General features: G+C 42.7%; 1 protein-coding gene across 4 annotated transcripts in view; it reads right to left on the bottom strand.

Annotated features, from left to right (window-relative positions):
- Positions 1 to 27,777, bottom strand: part of lrba (LPS-responsive vesicle trafficking, beach and anchor containing) — a 172,709-nt gene that overhangs the window by 104,886 nt on the left and 40,046 nt on the right. For 2 of the 4 annotated variants that reach the window (XM_072384884.1, XM_072384886.1), the window contains exons 22-33: positions 21,381 to 22,778; positions 21,020 to 21,216; positions 20,335 to 20,488; positions 19,536 to 19,716; positions 17,620 to 17,753; positions 16,876 to 16,983; positions 16,614 to 16,755; positions 16,150 to 16,507; positions 9,514 to 9,680; positions 7,802 to 7,886; positions 7,441 to 7,574; positions 6,624 to 6,685 (exon numbers count right to left, since the gene is read on the bottom strand). In XM_072384884.1, the coding sequence (XP_072240985.1) occupies positions 6,624 to 6,685; positions 7,441 to 7,574; positions 7,802 to 7,886; positions 9,514 to 9,680; positions 16,150 to 16,507; positions 16,614 to 16,755; positions 16,876 to 16,983; positions 17,620 to 17,753; positions 19,536 to 19,716; positions 20,335 to 20,488; positions 21,020 to 21,216; positions 21,381 to 22,778 (3,120 nt within the window). The remainder of the gene's footprint in view (positions 1 to 6,623; positions 6,686 to 7,440; positions 7,575 to 7,801; positions 7,887 to 9,513; positions 9,681 to 16,149; positions 16,508 to 16,613; positions 16,756 to 16,875; positions 16,984 to 17,619; positions 17,754 to 19,535; positions 19,717 to 20,334; positions 20,489 to 21,019; positions 21,217 to 21,380; positions 22,779 to 27,777) is intronic. The other 2 variants (XM_072384887.1, XM_072384885.1) reach the window with 2 other exon arrangements.

The following is a 27,777-nucleotide window of genomic DNA, read 5'->3' as shown; positions in this document are numbered from 1 at the left end:
TTTTGAATCATTGGTTATTTGGCACCCGTCCCTGAACGGACAAAGAACAGGAGGGGAATTAAATACTGACAATCTACTATTCTGACCCAGAATGGCTCCTCTGACGTAGACTCCGTTTAACACTTCCAACAAAAAAATCATCTCCATCAGCTTCCCTTCATGCAGTCTAGTTAAAGTGTGTTGATCTGTGCAGAAACTTTTAGTCTGCGGACATCCTTCTTGCCTTTTTAGAACATTTTCCCACCCGCTGCCTAAATTACAGCCAATTCCATGATTTGCTGTCAGGTTCCTGCCATCCGTACGCTCAGAATAGTTGGACAGGCTAGGAAACTGGGAAGTTTGACATTTTGCGTGGCTTTTCCAGGGTTGTGTAATCTCTTTAGTCTGGAAGTTTATTTGTAGATATTTAAATGACTAATTATCTTTTCATTGGACACAATTTGCCCATGCTTGCACAGATTTCCTCACGCGTGCGAGAGTCCATTTCCAAATAGGTTGTGCCATAGTTCAGTGCATTTCTGGACATGTGGTGGCAGCTTTTACATTAGAGCCATCAGGTACCACACCTCCCTTGTGTAAATAAGATTTGTTGAGTTAGTTCACAAAGGCAAGTACAACCTCAATTGTCTATTCGATCTATTCCGTTCTCTGTCTCCAATATTTTGCCAATTCAGCCATTTTAAATGGCAAGCCATACAATCTTCAATCTGGTAATCTGGCTTCATTACCTTGCAATAATTAGCAGGGCTTCTATCATCTCAACATTACCAATTCCCTATAGAGAGTTTACTCCTCCTGCACTTTTCTACACGTGTTAACCTTCATGGACACCAAACTTTGGTTTACCAAGACTTGTGTTGCAAAAAGCAGATCAGACTCATTGTAACTGGCTGTATAGCCTGAACATTTAGATTACAACTGATGTGTCCAAGTGTGGCAACAAGGTGAGTGGGTTAGCCCCAACGGCTAAAAGATAATCTCCAATGAAGCAGTATAAAAAGTCCATTCTAAAGCAGCAAATCTCAACACTGGGTCCAAACTGCTATTTCATTTGCACAGATTTCAAGCACATACACTATAAATTTACTATTGGTCCAATATGTGAGCGAAACAGCCAATTTTTTCCAGCTCTATTCTAAAAAACTTCCTCTGAGGAAGCTTTTTGTGGTGGTGTACAGAATGCATACATATCCAGGACAATGCTTAAATACCTGTACTAATATCTGAGACCAACTTATGGTCCTTTCTACTGTGGTGTACAACTGCAGGCAAAATTACTTTTTCCAACTCCAGCGTCTGGGTTTGGCCTCTGGGATATGACTGGGACAAACTATATTCTAGTGTCCTATTTTTTTTTCTAAAGTAAGTCATGTCCAAGATATGAACCTTTCTTTTGCCTGATAAAAAAGAAAAGCAGGAGGATAAATTTCCACTACAAATCTGCGCAAAGACGCCAAGACTCGATTCTTATCAGCGGGATGCCTGAGCGAGGATAGCAGGGGGAGAAACATTGGAATACATTCCAAGGTCTTATAACAAGGGACCTGTCAGGTGAAAAAACATCACATTAACAGTGCCTGCCAGGAGGAGAGGTCTGTGTCAGGGAAAAATTCATTTATTTGAAACACGATTATATGTTGCGTATAAATAACCGACCATTCGTGCCACTTGAAGCCAGCTCACAGTAAAACCGACTGGGAGCCAAATTAAAAGCCACTCAATATTTTTAGGAGTCTCCTGTCTGATTTTCTCCTCTCAGCTAGACTTCACTTCCTGTCAGGAAGCCCCCCTTGACCCCCAGCTCCTCCAACACAACACACCCCCCACCTCTGCCCCCTCTCTCCGGCTGCATAGTTGCCAACGATGGAGAGTCTTCAGGATTAAGTGCCAGTTGGTGTTACTGTGTTTTCTCTGCGTCTCACCGGAGACGATATTTTCAAAGAATATGCAGCTTTACAGACTGACGGTGTGGGACGCTGAGCCGCGTGCTGTGGCCGTAAAGGGGCATGGGAGCCGAGTGCAGGGCAAGGGCGGGCAGGGAGGGAGGGAAAACAACACTTTGATTTTCACTGATCTTGAACCTTGCGTGCCTGTTGAACTGCACAGCGGGGGTGCGAGTCCGACTGCGAGGAAAATGAAGGCGAGAGTATTTTCGTCCCTTGGTTTCATCGCATTCCTTGCCACTTCTCTCACCTCTCTCAGCTCCCCGAGTGGTTTATTCAACATGGTCTGCATTTGATCTATCACGTATGAGAGAGAAGAAGAAATATGGCCACTGACAGTTATGAATGACTATGGCCCCGCTTCAACCAGCATAGCTTTCAATACAAACAATTAAGAAAGCAACTTGTGAAAACCTAATAAAATATACAAAAATTGTACAGCTCAATGATGCCAACTATGTTTTTTTTCTTTTTTTCCCCCGCTTTCAAGCACTCCAACATACAGAATGGTTCCATCGTTCCTCAGATCGTGCTATTGATTGTGCAGAGAGCGCGATGGCCGTACACTTACGACCTGTTCCCTGACCACGGGGGTTTAAACCTCCATGCCTCAGCTGACCTCTACTTCTAACCTGGAGGTCAGACTGTCAAGGGTCAGGGGGAGCCAAGTGTTTGGGGAAGTCAATGTCTTTCTCCCTGCTGACTGAGAGAAAAGTGCCCATCTGTTAAACAGGTTAACTTCAGCAAAACTGGCTGGGAAACATATGATACAAACGGTCATTGGATTAGTGGGGTTAACACCGATGTTATTGAATTACTATTAAAGGATTATCTGCATCAGTGGTCACAACAAAACGTTGTTTGCCTAAATCAAAGATAGAGATCCATCCAATAGTTAACAGGATGTGTGAGTCGGGACCAAGCAACCAGCTGACTTGAATCTCTCTACAGCCTGGTTAAACATTTAGCAGCATGGCTGAGATGTGTAACCCATCCTCCTAAAAGGAGACATTAGCTAGGTATGAAACTGCATCATAACCATTCCTACAGGAACATTGTTGCCTCTGACAAACCGTCATGTACTAGCTTTACAATTTGGGGAGAAAAAGACAGCACATAGGAGAAGTTTGCTCTCAAGGTATTCTGCGTCAAGGTTGTGAAACAGCTTATTCCAACACAAACCTCCATCTTTTGCGAAAGCTAAACAAATAGTTCTGTTGCCCAAACCTAATCGCACAGTTTAGCAATAATATATATGGTTTTATAAGCTTCAAAGACACAAAAGTCTTGGGAATTAGTTCAGTGTCTGACCCAGTTGTCTGCCACAATCGCAGTCATTGGTCAAAACCGCAGCATATACAAGTAATAGCTGACCACTGAGCATGGCTGAGCGAAAAATGGCAACATAATTCAACATGAAACAAAACATTTTGCTGACTAAAAAGAAGATTTTTTTTGTTTTGATTTTCTTACATGAGACTGTCTCATGAGTTTCACAAGGACTGCTCTCTATTGCACGGCCACAAGCCTGCTGAGGCTGATATTTTGGCCTGTAGTTTATAATTCAACTAGCCCTGTTTTACCTCCTTTTTTAAATGCATCTGGGCCCTAGTATTGACGATAATGTAACCAGCATCCCTCCGGTCCACAGCGCTGTCTTTCTCCTCCTCACACTTCATGTACAGGATGCACCTCTGATAAATGGCAGAAGGATGGATGGGCTGACACAGGAGCCGGACAATAATGGCTGATCTACAGGACACAAATGCAGCTACTGAGAAGATTTATGGGCCTCTGCACATCGAAGACTGTCCAGTATCCAATGAGATGATTTCTCAAAGCACTGGACCGGTGGCAACGAGCACTGGAGAAAGCCCTTTCTCATGTTCCATTGCATTACTTATTAATCACCTGTTTTGGGTGGAAGCTAGTTTGAGCACTGCAACCAGAAAACTATTTGCTGGCCGTAAATATGGTGTGAGGAGAAAACAAGTGGACAAGAGGACAAGTGAAACTGTCAGAGCCATCAGGGGCGTTGAAAGAGGGAGGGAATGGCTCTTTACATGGAAAAACCTCATCATTTGGACACCAAGAGAGAAAAGTTGGCTAATGTCAATTCAATGTAAAGACCATTGCCTCTCAATGGGTTTTACATTTGATATATAATCACTGCCCCGCATCTCGTATTACTTAAAATGACATCATTTTGATTTGCACAATGCCACGGAGTATTCCTATGTGTAAACAGACCCAAGCTGAAACCATTAGCAAATTGACATTGAAACGATATTAAAAGGAAATCATTTTGATGACAAATTCTTGGGAAATTCAGTCTTTCTTAGTGTTTACAACTGTTGTCACAGGTGTTTATCAAATCGTTCTGCTAGATCACCGTGTGGCAGAATAAAAAGGGATATTCTAGCGGCCTATTTTGACATTTTTGTTAAATTGATTAAGAAACTGTACAGAAAATTAAACAAAAATGTAAAAAAGGTGTAAAACGCAGCTAAAAAAAAAAAAAAACAGCACTTTGTGAATTTACAACAGCAGAAGTCTAAGGGCATCGGCTCCATCTTTCTATCTTGAGTAGTATTTCGTAAGAGCTACAGTTACAGTATGATCATTAATTCTCACTTTGTATACTCAGAAGTCCACAAGAATCAATACTACAGATGAGAACAAGGCAGCTTGCCACCCCAACAGTTAATGTCTGATCAAAATGGTCCTTTAATTGGGAGCACTGTTGTACTCTGTTCGAAAAGAAACACCATCAAACAGCGGTTTACAATCCCCTCCTCAATGCCAAGCTGATGTGGCTGCCAATGCAACTTTCATAGGATCCCTGATTAAAAACTGCTCTGTAGTCCCCAGCCTCCTGACCTTTCACCCTGGCTCCACTCCATCTCAAAGCTTGGGAAATTAATTAAAATTTCACAGAGATGGTATCACATCAAGTCTCTGATGAAGGTGTGGGGGGTGGGGATGGAAAAGAAAAAGGGGAAAAAAAAAAAAAAGAAAAAAAAAAATCAATCAAAATCATCTCCATCTAATCCATTCACTGGCCCGTTTGAAGGCAGGAAAGTCTCAAGATGGCCACAGAGGAACTTCCTGTGTGAGAATTGAGCGTTTCCTGTGCCAGAGGGCCCAACAAACTTCACTAAATAACGTCATCAATCACAGTACTGGCTTACTCTCGCTGCCTCACATGAAGAACAAACACACAAATAATTATACATTGTAATTTAGCCCAGAGGAAAGTCTGTCCCCGTTTTTCCCCTCTTCTCCCTGGTGAGAAGCAGCGTCTCATTCCCACCTTCCTCCCCCTCTCCGTCCTCCCCTCACACAACAATAAAATTACATTTGCATTAGCTGTGCGAGAATTTGGTTGGGTGATTTATTGAAGCAATCAACACTACACTGGCCAATCCCTGGTCCTCTCACTTGAAGAGTGCGTATGTGTATGTGTGTTGTAGAAATTGGGTGGAATAGCTTGGAGCCTGGAGAAAGGAAGAAATAGCCTGGGCTATGGACCAAAGGGGGAAGTGAGGCATGAGCTGTGCAGTGGAGCAATCACCAAGATTCTGCCTTTGATTAGATTAGCATTAAACAACACCCTGACAGATATGACAAATAGGTGCATTAGTGCCTGTCATTCTTCTCTCTTTGGTTTTCTATCTTGCTTTCACTCCTGCTATTCCTCGTCTCTGGACATTATGGGGCTCACATTCCCTTTCTGAGTCCCACTAGCCCAAATCTATGCATGGCCACTGACATCCAAACAGATGTGTAATCCGGCTGTGTTACCTTTTTTTTTTTTGAGAAGAAGAAGAAAAGTGTACAATGGGAAACGAACAACATGTGGGGAGTTTAAAAGGTGGAGGAAAGAAATGGCAAAGATTTTTTTCTTTGGGAAATGAAACTGATAAAAAAAAAAAAAAAGAAGAAGAGAACATTGGTGAGAGGTGTCAGTGATCAAATACACATTTAATTATGAGAAAACGCTTTAAGATGCAAACAAAAAGGAAAGGGAAAGAGGTGTCCGTGTCACAAAGAGGGTAAAAACACACAGTTTTCCTAATATGCCCTGAATAAATACACTCTTTATTCAATGCACATCTCAAAGTAGACCTAAAATGCACTAATCCACATGCTGTAAAATGCCTTCAGTATCTTTTTATCTTTTAATGGTAATCACCCATCCTGGAGTGATCTATCAACAACTCTGATCATTGAACTGCCCACGCCTGCTTATGATCCCCGAATTAGTATTCATGAATCCGGCAGCAGCTAAATAAACTTGGCAACAAAACACCCACAAGACAACAGAGAAGAGAGGGAGGTAATCAATGCAAAGCACCATCAAATCTACATTATCCCTCCTCATCAGTTAGGTCCAGGCCACAAGGGCCGGCACATGGGTCAAAGGTGACGCGGACAGGTCGTCCACCCTTGACCCTCAAACCAATATTTGCAGCTGAAGATGCCGTTTCTCTGATTTCTCTGTTCTCGCTAAAGGTGAAAGGGGTAAATGTGGAAAGGTAGACAAGGCAGAGTGGAGGAAAGATAAGGCTCGGTGGATTTACTGCACTCAAGGTGAGCCTGATAAATCAGAATGGTTGCAAAAAAAAAAAAAAAAAGAAAAGAGGACAGGGTAAGAAAAGATAAAGATGCCAGACTTGCCTGAGAACACAGAAGCATGACGAGCTCCACCACTGAGCTGCTGGACTTCATACACACCAGGCCTGGAGAAGGGCGCACACACAAAAAGAAAAAGAAGTCACAAGGTAATATGCGTTTGATACACAATTCATTGTGTGCGTTTTACCACACGAGGCTTCCTTTGCTTTGGAAATGCAGGCACACATTTACACTCCCACAAACAGGGATAACCTAACCTTGTGCCATCTGCAAGGGAGCAGATAGTATTGATAGGCCTAATGAGCCGACATGATGTTACTGTAAACTAATACATATTTGGGCCTTGTATTACAGGCCTGACATGGCCAGCATATGTCCCATCGATCCCTGAAGGCAAGCCCTGGGCTTTTAGAGGGCAGGGGGCCATAGGGTGTCCAAAGACTGCTGCTGAGGCACAGACAGGGGTGGGGGGGGTGGTAGGAAAGGCCTTTGGGTTTTTTTTTTTTTTTATATGACACAGACTAATGCGGCATCGCATTCAGACAAACACACATACATGCACATACACACGCCCTCCCCTGCAGATATCAATCAACTTTCCATTTTGTTTGGTGGCAGCAGACATCCCAAACACTGCTATTAGTGGCCTGGCCTCTGACCTGGCCCCCTGAAAACCTTCAGCACAGCCACCCAGCTCTTGGCCCAAGTGCAACTCATCACACTATTGGATTAACAGTCAGGAGACGCATTATTGCATTTAAATAAGGAACCTTGCGTCCCGGAGGTTGCGGTGAAACAATGCTGTGACCTTTTTAAGGAAACTGCAGAGAGCATTCAATTTCGGTTATGTCGTACTCACTGGTGCCCTCAATAAGCAGCTCCTGTCCGTGGCTGCCCAGCAGCGTGCGAGAGAGGAAGGGGGCAAAGTCGACAAAGATCTCCCTCAGCAGAGGAGCCGCCTTTTCGAGAGCATGCTCCAGGCGCTCCGATATACTGAAAAGAGGGAGATAATCCAGACAGCAAACAATAAGACAGAGTCCATGTACAAGCTAAAAATCTGGTGTCAATATGTGGGGGAAAAAGTGAAATTAGGACTAAATAAATAAATAAATAAATATCGGAAGATATGCAAAAATAACTGATTGGGTAAGCTGATGTGCATAAACAGCTGATAGTGCATGTGCATGCAATAGAGAAGGAGAGCAAAGAAGATGAATCACCTCATATTGGGGGCTGTGTTCTGGGTCACAGGGGAGAGTGGGGGGACAGATGGTAGGCTAGTGCTGGCTGGAACCTGGCCGCCTGCTGTAGAGAGAAACCAAAGAACTGTGTTATTAGTCTGGATGTTGGACAAGAACACACACACACACACATGCGCGCGCTCAGACACACACACGCATAGACACACACACACAGCAATACATTATAAGAACAGGGTCGCACCATAAACCTGTGCGGAAACATGCCTCTTATGAAATAACACAATGGTCTCCATTCAAATGTATAGAATAGGGAGATTTATGGCTGAAAAGGGCAAGTGGGGGTAAAAGTATAATTTTATGGTTAGATAGTGAATGATCTACTCGGAGCACAATATGTCTTATCAATTTACTATTCATTTAATGGGAAGATTATTATATTTAACTGTCAGCCTCAGTAAAACCGTTGTTGGCGTTTGTTATTTTTTTTAACAACTCAAACTCTTTCTTTACATGAAGTATCTGCCGTGAGAAACTTCCTCAATCAAACATCTGCATACGGACGTGAAATGATAAAAGCCATCCCTCCATCCTTTTTAATAGTCTTTTTTTCCCTAATTAAGTCATTACATACCAATTTACCCCTCCGGGCTGTTTTTGTGACTGTTATATTATACAACTAAAAGGTGCTTTATGACTTAATTCTGGAGACAGAGGCACACGAGCTACAAAGTCCACGTGTGATTGATCTGGCTGTAAATTCTCTTCCCAGTGGCTCATAAATAAGCTAATGCCCAGCTGAATATGGAGGAGGGGGATTCCTCTGGTGTTTCAGCGGGCTTGTTTTTCCAGCCAGGACAGTCTCCGAGCAGGGATAACTCTTCAGGAATGACAGACAGTGTAATTTGTGCTGGAATGTGTGTACATGTGTGTATGTAAGGTGTTAAACAGCTCCATGTGGGCCTGGTGAGAGTATCCCTCTCGAGCTGAAGTAGCTCCTTCAAACAAAAAGGAGTAAATGAACGTCTCCATTAGTCCTCCCACTGCCCCATAAAACACACACTCACAAAGCATATTTACTCAACACTGCTCCGCTGGCTCCAAGTACCCGATGGATGCAGCAAAAGGTAGCATTATTTATAACAAGCATACGAGACACACGAAGATGCACACTTAGACTGCGTAGTGATGTCTTTTAAACGCACACACAGATGACTCGGAGAGGAAATCTCACGCTTCTACACAGTTACGACATGCAGAGCTGAAAAATGATAATGTTATATTTTCATTTTCTATAATATATTTTTGTACGATTGGGCACGATACATTCTTGGAACATCTTTTTTTTTTTCTTTTTAAACAGTTTGTTTTGCTAACGTCAGTCAATTTTTATGATTAAAGTTTTTTTTATTCTGTTTTTGTAGAAAAAAATTTTTTTTTAAAAGAAACTGCAGCTGTTACAGCCATTACAAGTGAATTACTATTACTCTAAGGTTTTAACGCTGTCCTTTCTGGTCTTAAGTGGATTACATTGTACTAACACAATATTATTCCAGCAGGGACACCGAGGAGTACACTCTCTAAATAAATATTGACTTTTTCTGAGCAGACTCATCCAGCCTATGACTTAGCGCTGCCCTCGAAACACTGCCCTCCCACTACTACAGCTTTACAATTGCATTAAAGATGGTCGGTGTGTTATTGCACGTGCATGTGTGTGTGTGCGTGCTCACAGGCTGTGGAGTCTGCAGAGGTGTCCTGGGAGGCGTCACCAGAAGATACCACGGAGACACTTTGGACTGCTGTCCCAGACACGGAGGCAGCGCTGGATGTCGGCACAGAGCTGGACGCGCCTGGAGATGGCGTCACGCCCGCTTTCTTGGGTGCAACCACGACACTTCTGTGGACAGAAGAAGCAGCTTATTAGTTTATTGTTACCCTGACAGAACTAAGGTAAAAAAAAAAAAATAAATGCTGACGGTGCCATTTCACACTGAACACTTAAGAAAACATAACGGAAAACTTTGACCCTAACATTTATTTCTGCTGGTAGAAACTATTTTTGAACATCGATTATAATAAGTAACCCTGCCAAAGGAGAGTTTTTTAGGGCAGCTGATAGAGCTTTAAAAGGCCCAAGGAATGCCTGCAATAAGATCCCAAACTCAGACAAGCTAAAGAGGATCCATCTGAGATGTGGCACGGGAGAGAAAGTATGGAAGTATGAACCACTGCTTCCCTTGATCCTCAAGGGAAATGTGAGATTGCTGGCAAGTAAAGCAGACAAGCTCAAAGCATCAACAAGTACACAGCAGGTATATCAAGATTGCAGGGTGCGTTTCACGTGGTTTCAGGGACATATTTTGGACTCCGAGGCTTTCAGACCGCACAGGTCGACACTTTCTGAAATGACTTGTAATTACTTATCTAGTCTCAATCATATTTTCAGCAGTAGCATATCAGCAATATCACATGTACCCATGTGTTTCGGGTTATTGTCCATTTGTGATGTTCTGTGAAATTAGTTCTGGCTGAATCTGAATAGACGCTTTATCTTTGTACTCTTCAGAACTCAGATATTTCTGTCCTCCACCACATCAGTAGACACTAGTTACACCAGGTATCATCCGAAGCTACGATTGCTTATCTGTCTGCTTGTCCACACTAATTTGTCCCCTTCATTCTGGCTCAGGTTGATCCCAGTTTCATCTGAAGTTTCATCAGATGCAGCATCCACAAGTGAAATAACAAGAATACATCCATGATCAAACTTTCCTCTGCATCAAAAGTTAAAGTAGACTGAAGCATCTATTCTTAAACAATTGCAGTCCTCAAAGCTCATTATTCACCTGTTTAAGAGAAAAAGAAAAGAAAAAAAATCGCTGCCAGCCAGATTAAATTTGTACGCACAGTTTATCTTCTTATTAGTACTTCTGTCTCTTGAGGGCCTTCCCCGTAAAGTAACAAGAAGTGTTTCTCATTGCGATGTGGTATGAGAGCAAGTGCAGTTCAAATTTCCATCCGGCGGACAGACGATGGGAGGAGAGCAGCATGCAGATAAGCTGTCAGTTTAGACCAGGGCTCTGACAGACCACTGGCCATATCAAAGAGAGCCTGGCCCTGCTTATCAGTGCTGACACAGGGGAATCAGGGTCTAATCACTGGCTACTGCTACCTCTCAGAAACACAAACCAACACAGGCTCAACGAGATATGCACAAATACATCAAACGCACACATTTGAGGTCTATAAAGACGAGAGCAGAAACAGGCAGGCCGATTCCTGCCACGTTCGGTGTCAGTGTGAGTCTATATCCATGTATAAACGCACCTACATAACAATATATTGGGATCAGGGATCCTGTGGTGCAGACAGACACCTGGCCTCAGTATCAAAGGCTGCTGTGAGCTGATCTAAGACAGGTGATCAGATCCATAAAGAATTTCCATACATGTAAAACTGAAAAAAAGATCCAAGTTTGACAGTGGTGTTAACAATAAAATCCTACTTTGAGAGGCTTCAACCAGATACAAGAAAATGCAAGTAATGACAGAACGGAATGAAATCAGAATAGATAGTAAGTAAGAGTGGAGATAAAAGTATCTGGTAACTTTTTTTTTTTTCCCCAGATAGTGACTGAACTGGATGGCGGTATCAGAGAGCAAGGGTGGCGCTGACATGAAGCACCCCGGGTGTCAACAGCAGTTGAGAGGGACAAAGAGATATCGGACCCCTGGCGTGTAGAGACTGGAAGTGTGTGTATGTGTGTGTGAATCTGCCCGCAAACATTTTAATGCATGCATATGTGTGTACAATTAAGTGTGTGGGAGTCTGTTGGTGAACATGTCTGTGGATGTGTTTGGCCTTCCATCTGCTTGCCTGCAAAGGCCCGGTGAATTATTCAGCAGGTCATTAGCCACACTTATCATGAGTGGGCCGCCCCAGTCGATTAATCAGCCGTCAGCGGCCCCACTCAACCCACAAACAGGAGCCCAAAGCAAAGTGTGTGTGTGTGTGTGTGCGCCTAGCTGAGGCTGAATTATTCAAAGCCTTTGACACACAGCGGATAAGTACAATGAACACCGCGATTCCAGTAATCTCTGCTATTTCAGGTAAAACAACTGTGAGCATGAGTAACAAAACGTCTTTGGGGTGTGTGTGAATGTGTGTGTGTGTGTGTGTGTGTGTGTGTGTGTGTGTGTGTGTGTGTGTGTGTACGTAAATTCCATTCTCTACACTGTTTCTTTGGGACTAATGTAAGAGTTCACCACAGCACAGTTTGATCTCTTCTTCATGGTTGTTCCATGCAACCTCATGCACACGAAGGTTTAAAACAGTATGAACTGGCCGCACACACACACACACACACACACACACACACACACACACACACACACACACACACACAGAGAGCTTTAAAATCAGCTCCAGTAAACTCCATAGAATCAAACGCTCCATCAAGCTGTGATTGGAGTACAATAGCTTGCATGGAAGGTACATTACCTGATGGCATCAGAGATTTATGAGCGCAGGGTCCACAAAAAGGAAGTAGATTATTGCATTGCATGTAGATATATGTGAGCAATGTAAGAGTAGATTTTTCATAAAGTTAGGACAAGGAGTGGCCAGAAAATGTTGAAATCTGATCCGAAGGGGCAGAAAGTAAAAAAAAAAAAAAAAGAAAAAAGAAAGAAAAAAGAAAAAAAAGATAGATTTTGTTCATTTTGTACCATATCGTGCAAATAGTTTTTACACATTCTGGTTCAAATTCATTCTACAACTTGACAACCCCCCCCCTCTCAAACATAAAGGCAGAGTTATAAAGAACTGCTCTATCTTCAGGCATACAAAGAGAAAACGTGGAGATTTTGCGTTTTTTTTTTACCTTGTTTTTTGGATGTTTGTTCATTCAGTATGAAAGAAAACCTAAAAATGACATGTCAGCATGTTTGAGGGGCCAGTGTCAGCTTGGTTTTGCATGAAAAAAGACAAAAAGAAAGAACACAGTGAGCCGAACCGTACACAGATGTACCAAACTCAATATTTATTCTTTGTTCATATCTTTGGCTTTAAATATTTTTGGCTCCATGTGATTTATTTTGTGCTTTGATATTTTGGAAAAATCTTTCATTTGCATTTTCTTATACATTTAAAAGGAGATGAATGAAAGAGAACTTTTAAGTCATCTTGGCCATTTGCGATATGTATTGAGCAACCTGTAGATATGCTGAAAGTCTAATGATCTTTAATGATTTATTTTTTATTTTTTTGCAATAGTAACATGTGAGAAATTATCTGGATTACTCTTTAGTGTAAAAAAAATAAATAAATAAAATCCTGGCTAATTACACTACAACTATTATGTATACTATAACAATATGAATCCCTGCCATTTAAAGTGATCAAGTACCATGTAGAGACCACATCTGCTACTGGGACAATAATCCAAATGACACAAATACACGACTGACTGAAAACTGTGTTTCAATCTGAAAAATCAGGGCGTAACTAGAAGCTGTGCTCATGTCTGACATGCTTACCATCAACAGCACATTGACAGCACTTCACCAACAACACAACTCATCTGCACATCAGCTCACACATGCATACCGAGTCGGTGATCAGGAATGCAAACAACTGCACCGTGTATATCCTAGTGTCTAACACTCACATATTCTGCTGAACCATGCAGTCTAAATCATAGACTTGTACAATGACACTGTTTAGCTCTGGTTAGCATCAGCAAATATTTGCAGACTGGCTGTCATAACAGGGGCATAGCTGAGAAATGCATGGGAGAAATCCAGCAGGTCTCCACTAGTAAATAAATCAGTTTGGATACTTCACCCTCTGACCCATGGCCAGTTTTTATCTGGGAGATCCCTGCTTTTTTCATGCAATGGTCTCATAAATCCAGCCCTCTGGGCAAGCTGAAAGTTGCCATGTTTTGACAGGAGATGTCAGTGTAGAATGTCAGCTCTGGCTTGGACGAGTGTCACTGAAAGACTTCGTGGTTAGTGTGAGATGTTGAGCTGTGATAGAGTTATTAGAACTGGATAGTAAATACCTTTGGAACTAATCGCCATGTGTCATGAGGTAACTTGCATTGGTAAGAGTTGAGAGACGCTCCATCTGATTAATAAGTGGTAAACCAAGACTAAATATTCGCTTAGAGCCAGAGAATTACATGGATTGTGGGGTTTGCTTTGACAAAACACAAAAATGACACTTCAGCAGTGTGATTTTAAAAAAAAAAGTTAAACTTTGGAATTTTGGGAGGAAACTAGGCTTGGATTGAATGCTGATAAACTAAACAACTTACCACTAAAGTCACCAGATTATCACCATTTTATAATCCTACATGAAATACAATGACACATTTCCTGCTGATTCGGTTGTTAATTTCAATAAAGTTTTAAGGCTGGATGACTGGATCAAAGGGCCACATCAAGGAGCCACACCATTACGCTGTGTGACATGTTCCTTCATCTGGCAGTTTATTTTGAGTCAGTCTAACATAAGTCATCCTGCTGCCTTCAATGTAGGGCTAAATGTGCATGAAGGTGCTGGCATGATGCAACAGTCTGCCTGTTGTAGCTGTATGCCGTCACTTAAAGGGAGTGCCAAAAGACGTGCGGAAAAAAGGTCAATGCAGGTAACTCTTGTATGTGTTGTGCTATTCCCAATCAGTTTGCAAAGGAAAGATGGCATTTGTTATTGAAAATCTACATTTCTAGCAGAGTATTAAAAAAAAATAATGAGAGAGCATCGTTACTCACTCGCCTGTTGGATCAGTGGCCTCGTGACATACTTAAAAACTTATGGGAAAGATATCTCCATTCCGGTTTAAGCCAACCTTTCACCAAATTTAGTGTTTAACCCACTCATAGCAGCAGTATCTAAGGGTGACGCACTGTTGGCTTTTTGGATTTGGATTTGGTTGTAGTCCGTCATGGTAGAAACATCCTTAGCCTCACACTCCCTCAATCTGCATGGGCTGAACAGCACCACAAAACGGCCTTTAAACGATTGAAAGAACTGTAAATAATGTACGATTTACTTTTGTGGATCTCTGCAAAAAACTACACTGCTCAGCTTTTATCATCGAAACATCATCATCGAAAAAACTTTAAGTACTATCACCCTTTTGTTCTATTTGACTATAAAATGATTATATTGTGCAGGTGAGACAAACACCCTCCAAGCAGCTTTCATGTCTTTCTTGAAAGAAAAAAAAAAAAAGAAAAAAGGTAGCCGTGGTACAGTTCAGTGTCTGTGGGATTGCATGAAGAGGCTCCCATAGGCATCGAGTGAGCTGTTAGTCTACGTTCTCCAGCTCTCCTGACGTCCTCTCTTCCCACTGAGTGTGCTCAGCGGTCAGGAGCCAGTCTAATCCCCCTGATATGAGGAGCGCCCTGAGACCTGACAAAGCATTCCTCAGATAAAGACACGCGATCAGAGAGATGCCATGGAATTCCCACAGTTGGGGGCAAGCAGACCGACTGTGTTTGTGAGTAAGAGGAAGAAAAATGTAGAAATATTTTCTTCAAAACATGAGAACTCTAACTTGACACCCGTCGCCCCCCCGCCCCCCTCTCTCTCTCGGCTCTCTTCTTCTCCCTTTTAACCCAGAAACCCCTCTCTGCTGTGTGTAAATGTCTGAGAATCAATGCTCCAAATGCAAACCAGACCAATAACCATCCTCTCTCACCTGGGCCTGTCTGAGGCTCCGGTACCCTGCTTTGCTTTTGAAGCCTAACTCCTGAACAATCACTCTGCACCACCAGAGGTAACACAAATTATGACTTTCTTTTTTTTTCTTTCCTTTTCTCAAAGTAAAGGGGTGAAACACTATACGGATGTAAGAGAGGGCGAAACACGCAGAGGAGATGAAAAAGGGCTGTTAACTATCTGTGCTAAGGTGAAAACAAACAGCTTCCTGTCAGCTATGCCTCCCTGTCTCTTCATGACAGACAGGACTGCTGTCTTTTTTCTCATTTATCTCTCTTTTTTTTTTATTTGAAAAAGGCAGGTTCTTTGTAAGGCACTTTGCTTGGGATGAGAAGCTGCATCAACTCCTACCAAAGTACAATGGGAGTTCAAAGGAAAGGAAGGGTTTCCAAGATCCACTGTGGCTTCCTCTGAGAATACCAAGCTGAGATGACTTCAAGGTCTGACTTTCAAAAGTCCCCTGCAGTTATGGTGGGATAAAAGACACAAAACTGTCGACAAGACTTAATACCATATGGGATTTTAGATACCGACCAAGATGGCCAGATCTAAACTAAAGTCCCCACAGACGACAAAGTGTGGTGCAAAAAAACCTTACGTACTGCATTTCAAGTGGGTGTTTGAACCTTAGCCCTCACCTGTCGAATGAGCGGAACTGTAGGGACGATTCTCTGGCCACGTCCCCGATGGGTCCGAGAAACGCCGGTGGCAGCAGACTTGGATCTACAGTGATATCGTCCCCCGGAGCGCTGACCAGGCTCCGCAGAATGTCCTTCACATTCTTGCCCTTTGAGTCAGCAGACGGAGCAGGTCTGACCTCGGATGACAGCGTAGACAAGGCCTCTGAGATGGCGTCTGGACCGTGAGTTACACCAGAAGAGGACAGATCCGCCTCACTCGCCGCGGTTGAGGTGTGGTCATCGCCGATGCCAGAATCATACCGTCTGAGAGAGAAGCCATTCTCTACGTCTGCTCCACCTGAAGCAGCGCCGCTGTCTGAGAAGACATCGATAATCATGAAAAGTGTGGGTAATCGGCTTTTTCAGAGTCCACTTTTTTAACGCTTTCTTTTTTCTTTTTTTTTTTTTTAAAGACTATATACCTGTGCTCCTAGAAGACTGAGAGCGATGAGGGAGCTTCTTGTCATTGTGGGGCTCCAGGATGTCCCGGTATTTGGACACCATGAGGACAGAGATGAAGTAGACAACAGCAAGAGCCAGAAACTGAGCCTGCTTACTGTCCTCCTGAAACAAAACAAAACCCACTAAAGGAAATCTGGATATGTGTCCTATTCAGAAAGCAAAACAAATCACAGGAGCAGTGTTGAGAGTGAAGCACATCCATGTCTTTGTTGTACAACTCACGATATCTCTGAAGACAACAGCCCTGAGGCGGTTTATGTCCATATCTTGAAGGAGCCGGTCAAAGTCTCTGACTGGGGACATGCCACCTGTCACTGCATCAACAGGACTCTGAAATTCATGAAATTCCACCATGAAATGTGTCATTATCATCAGCATGTGAAGTGCAAAACATGGCATGCATGTCTGCACCAATCAGAACGTCTATTGTATCAATCCACAAGCAGGAGAGTTAAACATCTTTGGGAAGTTATTCCTCCTGAGATCATGTCCCTAAAGTAATGGCTTTTCTGGAGAGCCACTGCATTATAAATGAGCTTTAACACCCGGTTCAGGGAAGAACAACATGGCTTTACTGGAAGTCACTGTATCAAATCAAAGGGGCAATGACAAAGGGCCTAGTCTAGTGTAACAAATAGCGATGTGTGCGGTAATACAATAAGATATGAGCTAATACAATAACGCTTGGTTGCTACCAGTGAGGTGGACAAGGGCAAAGCTGCTTGTGGCTCACTGCTGAGGACAGGGAAAGAAGCGCTATTATTTCTACTTGTGAAATACGAGGAATTATCAGAACAAAGCAGCAAGAGTGGATTTATTAAACGTGCAATTTTTGCATTTTATGGGGGGAAAAAACTAAACAAAACAAAAAATGTAAACCAATTGTAAACACTAAAATAAAATAATAAGTTGCATGTCTAGAAAAATTCAGAAAATGAAGGCTTAAGGTATATCTGGGTCACTTGCCTGTGCTGATGCAGACTTGGCTGTTCCAAGCACTGTCCTGGGCACGGCTGTGTAGCCGCGAGCTGAGCCCTCAGCACCCTGCTTAAACTGGGCTTGCTGACACTCCAGACAGTTTCTCACTGCCATAGCACACACTAAAAAGGGTGAGAGAAAAGGATGTTATGTGACATCATAAAAACAAAGAGAAACTTGCACTGAAGGGAAAATAAAAAAAAACTCCTCTTAATAATGCACCAAATGCAACAAAAGAGAAACCGAAATGAACATCCAGTCTGTGAACTGGGAAGACCAAGATAGAAGCAGCTGAGAGAGACGAAACGAAAGAGAAAAAGTGGGGCCATGACAAGGTCAGTGCTCTGGCCAACTCTGGCAGCACCGCTCACTCTTCCCTGCTCCACCTCTCCTCTCAAGGTCATAGTGCAGGGGTGTTGTCTTGAATCATATCCACTGTGCGCAGCTCCCATAACAAATGACACTGTTGGGGTGTGCACATGCTGAGTAGGCAGCAAGAAGCGTCCTTCGCCAGAGGAAAAAATATCTTATTGTCCGATAACTTCAGGTGGGCTCAGGAGTGACATGCTTAGCATGTAATTTAATGTACTGCTCCTCTCCGAGCCCCCTCTGTTCAGTGCTTGACAACTGACAAATGTTAACTCTGCTGCATTAAGATTACGGAGGAGGGAATTACTCCGTCTGGAAATGGGCTTGCTTTTTCCATTAGGACCACTCTTTCATACGACCATTTATAAAAAAAAAAAGAAAATAAAAAAAAGAAGAGAGGCAGAGGGAGGGGCGGGAGAGACGCTAAAACCTTGTTACAGTTTTCCAAAATCAGATTAGGTGCCAGCAATGGGGAGCGCATACCTCATCAAATATTCATTTCATAAGGGCTGCCTCCTAAAACCTGAGCTATGGTGACGGCATTTTCCTGCTAAATCTGCACAGCAGCGGTGAGATCAGAGAGAGGAGGTGTTCTTCGGATAACAAGTTTACATTTTGACGGCGCTTTTGTTTGGAACAAGGAAAAAAAATATAGATTTTAATTGCTTGACAAAACATTGTGCTACTTTCGCACCGTGTGTGTACGTCGTGTTCATCCTCGTTACTAAAAAAGGTGCAAAACAAAAGATAAATATTTGAACATTTATCTTTTATTCAGCACTTGTGAATCTAGGCTTTAGATGCTGTCAGAGGAAACTTTAATAGCCTTGAACAGAAGGCAGAACAAGGCTTCAGGCTATGCAGCAGTACCGCGCAGCCAAGGCCATTATGGACGACTCACTATATCACGCTAGCAGCCATTTTAAAGTGTTGCCATGCAGTAGGGTTATAATAACATGATAAGAGCGAGCCGATGTGAGCAAAGTGAAAGAGACGAAGGGGATGAGAGCAGCAGCTGGAGACAGAGAGGAGAGAATGCAGAAGGGAGTGTGAAAAAGTAGCAATGACTGGAGCCGATACAGGAGGCTGCTGCCGGATGCTGTGGTGTGAATCAACAAGAGAGTCCAGAGAGTGAAGGTAATAGGAGAAGACAAACCAAGGAAATTCAGTGAGGCCACAGATAAGGAGAAAGACTGTTGAATTCAATCTTACAACCATTTACAAAAAGCATGCTTGAGATGTAGAATTTTTCCAACAAGTTTAAGAGTTAAAAGTCCAACTGAAATCCTGAAAAACCTGCAAGAGTTCACTGACCAGTGCCCATAAGATGCAAAAATGACTTTCACACTTCCTCCATAGCATTATTAAACATGCATTTCAGTCTAAACTGAATTTGTTTCCTGAAAAGACGTGTTGCGTGGAGCAGCTGAGCAATAAGAAATATTGCCATAAAAAGAAGTGAAAGAGAACAACACTCAAAAAAAAAAAGAAAAATAAAAGCTTGTATCAAAGAATAAATGACTGAATGCGCCTACCAAGGCGAAGGCACTGTCGCAGGATGCCCCCTGAAGACATGTTCTTCTCAGCTTCTATCTCTGTGAAGTTCAGCGAGCTGGCAAAGATGAGAACATCTGCGAGGTTGATGAGGCGCTGCAGAAAGGTGACAGAAGCTTCCACCGCCAAGCCCTGGGATGGCTCAATGTTCTCGAGTTCGTGCTGGTATTCAATACATTTGGAAAAAAAATAAATAAATAAAAACAATGACAGCAGGCAATGATAAGAACACACAGAATAAAAAAAATTTAAAAAAAACAACATACATACAAATGAATGAAGTTCAACATCAAAGTCAACATCCATCCCAGACATTTTTCCTGTCAGTTTTTACACTGATTCAAAGATTTTTCCAGAGCTACGTTAAATTAAATGTTAAATTGATTAATCACAGTGCGCTTCTTCATGTACATGGCAGCTCTACTGAAAATAGATGTATGTAAAAGCACAATTTTTCACATTTAAGTCCAAATTTAGTTACAGGCATCACACACAGCTGAATGCAACTAATCTATAATGGAATTGAGCATCTGCCCATTCCTTAGACAGCCCGGTCAGGTCATTGGCTGAGGAGAAGCATCGTGTAAGTGTGCTGCAGTGACTGAGGTCAGAGCAAACAAAAACAAACTAACAATGTTAGCAGGCAGCTAACTGTAGTCTAATGTGATTGGAAAAGGTCGATGGGGATTGATAACTTCCTGTGGCCGCTGCCATCGGCCACATATTCCAGAAAAAGGAGAAGACATTGACAGAACATATACCAAGCATTAAGGGACTCACAGAGGAAGATGTGGCAGCGGAGAGCAGTGGTAAAATGCCTCCGCAAGCCATAATGAGATTGTCCACCACCTGGGAGATGAGGTGTATGCTGTTGTGGACAAACACAACGTTCTCGCTGCTGTTCACAAAGTCCAGAATTGTCTTTGTGGAGTGACTAAAGGGCAGAGGACAAAAGCACTTTAGGTTAACAACTAAATATTGAAAAAAGCATCAAAACTCCTAAAATGACCCATAAGCATCTACTCAACCTTACGATGAAAGGCTTGCTCAAGCTTATCAATTAGCTTGTTAACACCTTACACTCAATGCAGTGATTTCAGAGGAAATTGGAAAATTATTCTTCCAGCTCTGCATTGCCACTGGTTTCCAGTCAATCTCACTTAGACAAAACTCCATGAAATCAGGGCACCAGGCTCTCATAGTCCAAGCAATACTTAAAAAGCTGTTAATTCCTATAAATTTAGCTAACATAAAGGTTGTATTTACATAGAAAACCTTCTTTCTCAATGACTTTGTGAAGAAGTCATTAGGACACATGCAACATTAACTATCAGATAACTTGTGAGATTAGATCTCCTGCCTGTTCTTAGAAAGCTTAAGAGGTCGAACAATCTTTATCCAAACAATCAATATTATTGTTCACGGAAGCAAAAGTAAAATCAGAGTCAATGACTGGCTTCCCTACCTCCTCCACATCTGAACATCCGTCTCAATAGAGAAGAGCAGGTCAGTGAGAAGGCGCTGATGCATGTGGGACCAGCGGAATTCTGGGATACGGAACATGGTGGAGCGAGGAGCCGAACTGCTGCTGTCTCTCGGCTGGCTGGACGAACCGGCTGCTTCTCCTGCTCCCGTTGCAGTTGTCTGGCCTTGGCTCGTTTCCTGCAGGAGCAAAGCATAGACAGCTTTAGCATGGGGTAGGCCTGGAAAATCTGACTATGAGGTTTGGAACTCTGACTGTCAATTTTATCTCTTACATAAAAAATTATTCTACACTACCCAATTGCTACATTGTAAAGACTAAGAAAGAGAAAACAGATGCATACTATTGTAGACGTCTCCTTCAGCTCCAGTCTCTCTGTGTCTAAGGCCACATTGGACACATCCAGTCGGGCGATTCTTATCTCTTTGGTTTTGCTGACAGAGTCGGTGGCCTTGCGGGTGTCAGAGCTGGAGGTGGTGCTGCTGCTGTCTGGGGCAGCAGACGGGGTCTCCCCTGCAGAGGTGCCACTGCTCTCTGAAGGCTGGCTTAGTGAGGTGGCATCTGAAGCTGCTGCAGCCTCCTGGGCTTGTGTGGCATCTGAGAGCTGCTGCTCTGTAGCGGCAGTTTCAGTTACGGAGGAAGACTGTGGTTTAGTGACATTGTCTTTGGGTGGTTCGCTGACGCTTTGCTCAGGTGTTTCAGCTGGAGGAGTCTGACCTTCCAAACAAGCCACCGGCTCCCCGACAGAGTCGCTTCCTTCTTTTTCTTGTGTTTTAACATCCTGCTCCTCTTCTTTTTCATCTTCCATTTTAACCTCCTGTTCTTCCTGGTCATTTATTTTGCTCTCAATATCCTTTTTTACTCCCTCACTTTCCTCTCCAGTAGCAGCAGAAGCATAAGAGGATTCCTCTTGACTATCATCAGCTTCACTGGGGTGGACCTGATCGCTAACAGAGGACACATCAACCAAGTCCTCATTGAAGACAGAAGCCCCGCTCAGCCCGCTGTTCTCCAGACAGGCTGCAGGCTCAGGGCACATTTGGGCAGGCTCATCTCCTTGTTCTGAACCAACTGGAGCTTCTGTATCTCCTTCATTTAAAGAGTCCTCTGTTATTACATTTGATGACTCACTTTTGTTGTGTTCACTCTGTGCTTTTTCATCATCTGTTGCTGGTGTTTGAGAATCATTGTTCGTAGATGTCGAGCTGTCTTCCACTGCTTTTGTTTCAGCCGTTTCCGGTTGGTTACTACCTGCAGCATCAGGCCCATCCCCACTTTTTTTAGATGAAGTCTCAGTGGCTGCTTCCTTGTTGATCTCTTCACTCTGTTCCTCTGCGGGCGTTCCTTGACTCACCGCAGCTTGAGTTTCTTTTCCAACACCCGAGCCGTCTCTGGAAGACTCCACCACCGCCTCCTGCTCTTCTTCTGCAGCCCTGGCCAGAATGTTGGACACAGTGATGGATGTGTGTCCCCTATCTTCACTGGCCTCCGGTGGCCTGGAGGTGATCGTGGAACTAGCTGCTGAGTCCGGAGATTTCTGGGACAGTTCGTCCACCGTGAGCTCAATGACAGTGGAGGGCGCCGTCTCTTCAGCAGGTGGCCCATTAACACATTTCATAGTTTCAGAGCTTTGGCTTACACCAGAAATTGTGCGTATCAAGCTCTGAGAGCCTGTAGACTCCTGATGCTGGTACTGACGAAACATCCGCGACAGATTCTCTTTGTGCTGCTCAAAGGTCACCTGCAAACACAACATTTTAATGTTAGAAAGCTGAACATGTGTTAGAAATCATTAATATCAACAAACTCCACCTGGTTATGAGTCTGTGTGTTTGCATGACCAAACTCAATTTGGTCAGACCTCCTTTCTTTTTTGTTTTGCTCATCATTTCTACAACAACAAAAAATATGAAATCAACCCTTTCTGTGGATGTTTAGCTTTTTTATTTTCTAACTAAAAAGAATAAAGTCATAGACGTAACACTAAACTGTTCTGTATAACAAATGAACAGTTTGGCTTTGGCAAAATATCTGATAACATTCAAAACAAAGAAAATGCTCAACAAAAGAAAAGGAAAAACAAAAGGGCAAAAACAGGGGCTTGATGTTTTAGAGACTCAAACTGAAGTAGATCAGATTCATATCCAGAAAAGCCAAACGCAAACCATCACTAGCACCTGCACAGAAGAAAACAAGGTCACAGCTAAAGAGAGACAGTCGTGGACTGTGGATGATGGGATGAAAGTCACATTTAGTGATGAATCATGAATCTGCGAGGAGCAAGGAGATGATGCTGGAACTTTGGTCTGGTGCAATCAAACATTAAAAAGATCACTGCCTAAAGAAAAGAAGCAAATTTGGGCTGACGTCCAGTAAAGGAGGAGGAAGCTGTCAGTCATCGTCTCTACATTAAATGCACATTGAGAATTTTGGAATTTTTAGGAAAGAGGAAGTCATTTTTCAGAAGCGTAATAGAAATTGCCTCCGAACAAAAGAGTTTGAGTTTCTTAAGGAAAGACCTATAAGCTGACAAAGCCAGCAAATGTTTCATTCCTGTAAGAATTCAAGCTGTAAGAAGAGGAGAAGCAGCAAAGTCATAACTGTTTGTTTTTTAAAGAAAGCAAAAGCACAGCTAGGGTTAATCATTCCTTACCCCTACCCCTTCTAATTCATCTGGAAAAAATATAGCAAACTATGACTGAACATTATCCAAGAGTGGAATTCAGGTTTTTTTGTGCATTTTTGCCAGCGATTGTATGTAAACACTGAAGTCAAAGTTAATCCAACAATAGTGCAGAGGCGAAATAACATGGACAACATACGAGACAGCTAAAATGTCAATAACTCATCATTGTTACTGTGTATCCATATCAGATAAGAGCCAACATTTGATACAGACGTTTTATACTCTAATAAATTCCCTGACAAGTGAAGTAAAGAACATGGATCATCTGTGTGATGTGTCAAAACAACCCTGATCCACAGAGGCCCCATCAAAGAAACCGAAAAGCCCCAAACTGTAGGTGTAGGGGGAACAAGTGCTACTGGCACAGTACTGGGTATTTAGATTAAATGTTGGAGCTATACCCTCCACTTAAAGAAAGAAAGAATGCATTACTATGGCGAAAACAAGAAGACTGGAGTCAAAACTCTTTCAGCAGTTATTTCATGGTATCAAGTCCAGCTACCAGCATGCTTTTCCATATCATTGACCTGCCTCCCAGACCCCTCATAGGTTTACAAAGTCCGATTTTCAACTAATCCTCTTCATGTCCCCCAGCTGCCTTTTGAAGATGAAACTTCAAATAATGACAGTGAGATGGTCTCAGAATGTCCTTTCATTGCAACCTCATTACAACATCTAACCACTGGGACCATTTCTGATAGTTGATGCCATATTTAGAACTTCTCTCTCACTGTATATGCAGCCTTCCAAGGCCTATTAACCTCTATCAGTCTTCTTACCATCTGATACGGGTAGACTAGACTGCTAGTCTATACCGACAATGGTCTGCAGTGGCATTTCAGGAAGAGCCCATCCATGTAAGCAGTCATAGATTAGCAGTAGATACTATTAGTGTGTGTCTTCTTGCTGTGCTGAGTGCGTGTCCAGCATTGGCAAATCCTCCCACGCCTAATTTAAGACCCTGCATTAATCACTGGGCTTGGAGGACAGAGAGTCAAAGATGGGTCTGTGGTGGAGGGGGTGGTAAACGAGGCCCGCTTTGCTGCTTTTTCACCTGAGGCTATTTGGACAGAGGGGGGGGGGGTGAGGGAGAAAGAGGGGAAGAGTGAAAAAGTAGTAAAGAAAATGAGAAAGCTGAAAGATGAAAAGGAAGGAAAAACAAATTGCAAAGTAGTCAAAAAAAAAAAAAAAGCAATTGAGTGAGGAAGAAAGGAAAGAAGGAGAAAGAAGCTGATTATTTGTAATTAATTAGGCGTTATTGTTCTAAATTAGCCTGCTACACGGGTGCTCATTAATCTTCTGTAGTGGGAAGCAGTGATTGGTAATCCATAGCTGTTTTCTGAGTGCACAGCCTGTTCTAAATGCACCGATGGTCTGTCTCTGTCTCTCTTCCTCCCGCTTTCCCAGCGATCACACGGCAAGACCTTCTGAACCATTAGTTTCAGCTTAATTTGACATTTAGCATTTTCAGCAATTAAAAGGCAGCATTCAGAGTGCACCGCTATGGACATTATGCAGGAAAGCAGTGAAGCACAAAACATCATAGATTCAGGATGCCATCTGTACATTAGGATGATGTATGCTGGCCTTAAATGGGGCTCTGTAACAGATCCAGTTACCATTAGACAGAGGTAGTGTATGTCTCTGTGGTTTTTAAAAGAGCATTTAACCCTGCTACGATATATAGAAACTGCCTTGGGTGGCTAAGACATCAGTGCTGATCTAATCTAATTTCAGTCTACTCCATGACTCGGGTCTGGCCTGACTGGGTTATGGAAAAATGTTATGGTAATGTAGAGAAGCATGGTGGGCCTTTCTAAAGTGACAGGTAACATGGTATTAACTGGGTGCAACAGGGTCAAATCATACAAAGGATTCTAAATGCTTCAGAAGGGGACCCACTATCAAACTACTAGAAGAGACGATTGTGTGTTTGTGCTGTTTTTTTTTTTTTTTTTTTACAATAGTTTGGCAAAAGAAATCATGCATTAATAAAAAATAAAAAACTCTATTTTCCTGTAATCAAACATACTTCATCAAATGGCAGCAGATCACACTCCCAAACGCAGCAGATTTAAAAAACAACCTCAAAATGTCTGGGTTTTTTTTCCATTGCACAACAAATCCTGAATAAACATCACAACCTGTTACAGTAGGTGAGGGGCAGGCTAGCGAATCACTGATTTTGTGAGCCCCCCCCCTTCCCCTTTTGCTGGAGCCTGGTAGCCCACATTTAGAACAACCATAGCAAGCAACTCCTAAACAAAGGGGAGACGGGGAGGGCAGCACAGCCCAGCCCTAATCCGATTAGCTAAATGCAATTCCTCCTCTAAAATCAATGTCATCTGCTACCGCTGCTCAGGTCGTGCAGTTTTGCTCAAGTTCACAACATCTCCCCTTCCTCTCAATCACTTCTTATTAAAACATTTTCCTTCCAAGTTATCTTCTAGCTACTTGCTCCAGTGGTGTGGAGAGTCTTGTTTTCCATAACTGCATTATAGCCATATGAACACAGACTTGTGGAGAGGTTTCTCTTGTAGATAATTTACTGTTGAAGCAAATTAATGTGTCCACCATCAGACGGTCACCTTTAACCTTTTAAAGATATTACAGTATGGTAGAACATATATTTTGATGTTGCATGCTAGCTGCTGAACAGCGGAGCCTAAAATCTATGTGCAGACTTTATCCAGCAATGTCCACAGGACCATGAATGGACCTTGAACTTCTTCTTTTGAGTTTCCTAAGATTATCAATAACAATAATCTCAGAAAATAAGATGTTTGCCAAACCATTTAACCCCAAGACTTTAAATTCTTTCAATTCTTCAAAGTGTGTTGGCTGATCCGGCCGTTCTTTGTGGGTGTTTAGCATGTTTAATGAAGGTAGTTTGACAGTGGAGGCGTGAAGGACACTGGGACCTTCACACCTCAATCTTTCTCTTTTGGAGATCTGCTTTTTCTCAGACTGACTTGTGTGCAGAGAGGGGTTGGTTAAGTTGTGTGGGCTGCGAGTGGGAGGGCTGTTGTGTCAGCATGCCCACCTGCAGGAACATCGTCTCCTCGCTGAAACATGCATGTGCACATACACTTCCTTGCTAAGGACTTACATAAAGATCTTCCCACAAAGCAACTTTGCAATTATTTTCTTCTCAAAAACACATCTTATCTACATGTTATCACCTTAAAAACTTGTGTCTCATACCAGAAATGAGAAAGCTCGTACTTTCACTTGGAACTTGACACCGATTCCTGCATCTTTGATCTGGGAAAATGTATGAATGTGTAAATGTATGCATGCTCGTAATGCAGGCTTTGACTAACTCATTATTGACCGAAGGAAAATGCAATACACATAATGGGATTCCATGACAATTTGCCACAGAAATGTGAAAACACATGTTCAGCTTGGGGCACATTGTCCCCATACGCACCTAACTGACAACTCTGCCGTGGTTGATGCAAGGCGCACAAATTCTTTGTAAAGGGGAAATGTGCAAATATGTATTTGTGAATGCATATATGCACTTATCAAGAGGCTCCCAGTGGGCTGGTTGTATTTATGAGGCCTTGTTTCTCCGATTGTTCTTGCATAGTTCCGATGAATATTCAATGTGCTCTGAGAGAAGGGCTTGCTAGAAACCCAAGAGGGAAGGAGGGCAAAGAGAAAATGTGGCTGGTAACTCACATTCACTCAAACAGACACACTCACACACACACACACACTCACACACACACACATGGCCCTGCAGCAGTGGGAGGAGAGAGCAACAGTGACAAACAGCTCTGGTGCTACAAAGGTGGCAGGAAATCTATCAAATGGGACAATAAAATTGCAATTGAGTTTCTTTAGCTTTTTTTTTTTTTTCCTTTTATAGCAGATGCATGTATCCTGGTGGCTAGCACCCGCTGCAGCCATCTAATACACGGGCAGCTCCAAGCTCTGAGGAGGTCTTTGCGTATGCACGAGTGCATCTTACAAGTGCATGGATTCATTTACACACATTGTACGCATGAAATGCCTGCGGACCGCAACGCAACTGCAGCTAAGAGGA

The sequence above is a fragment of the Leuresthes tenuis genome, unplaced genomic scaffold, assembly GCF_036924035.1.
Source record: "Leuresthes tenuis unplaced genomic scaffold, fLeuTen1.0.hap1 SCAF_4, whole genome shotgun sequence".
Lineage (NCBI taxonomy): Eukaryota > Metazoa > Chordata > Actinopteri > Atheriniformes > Atherinopsidae > Leuresthes > Leuresthes tenuis.
The sequence above is the reverse complement of the archived record's forward strand: the minus strand, read 5'-3'. Positions and strand labels throughout refer to the sequence as shown.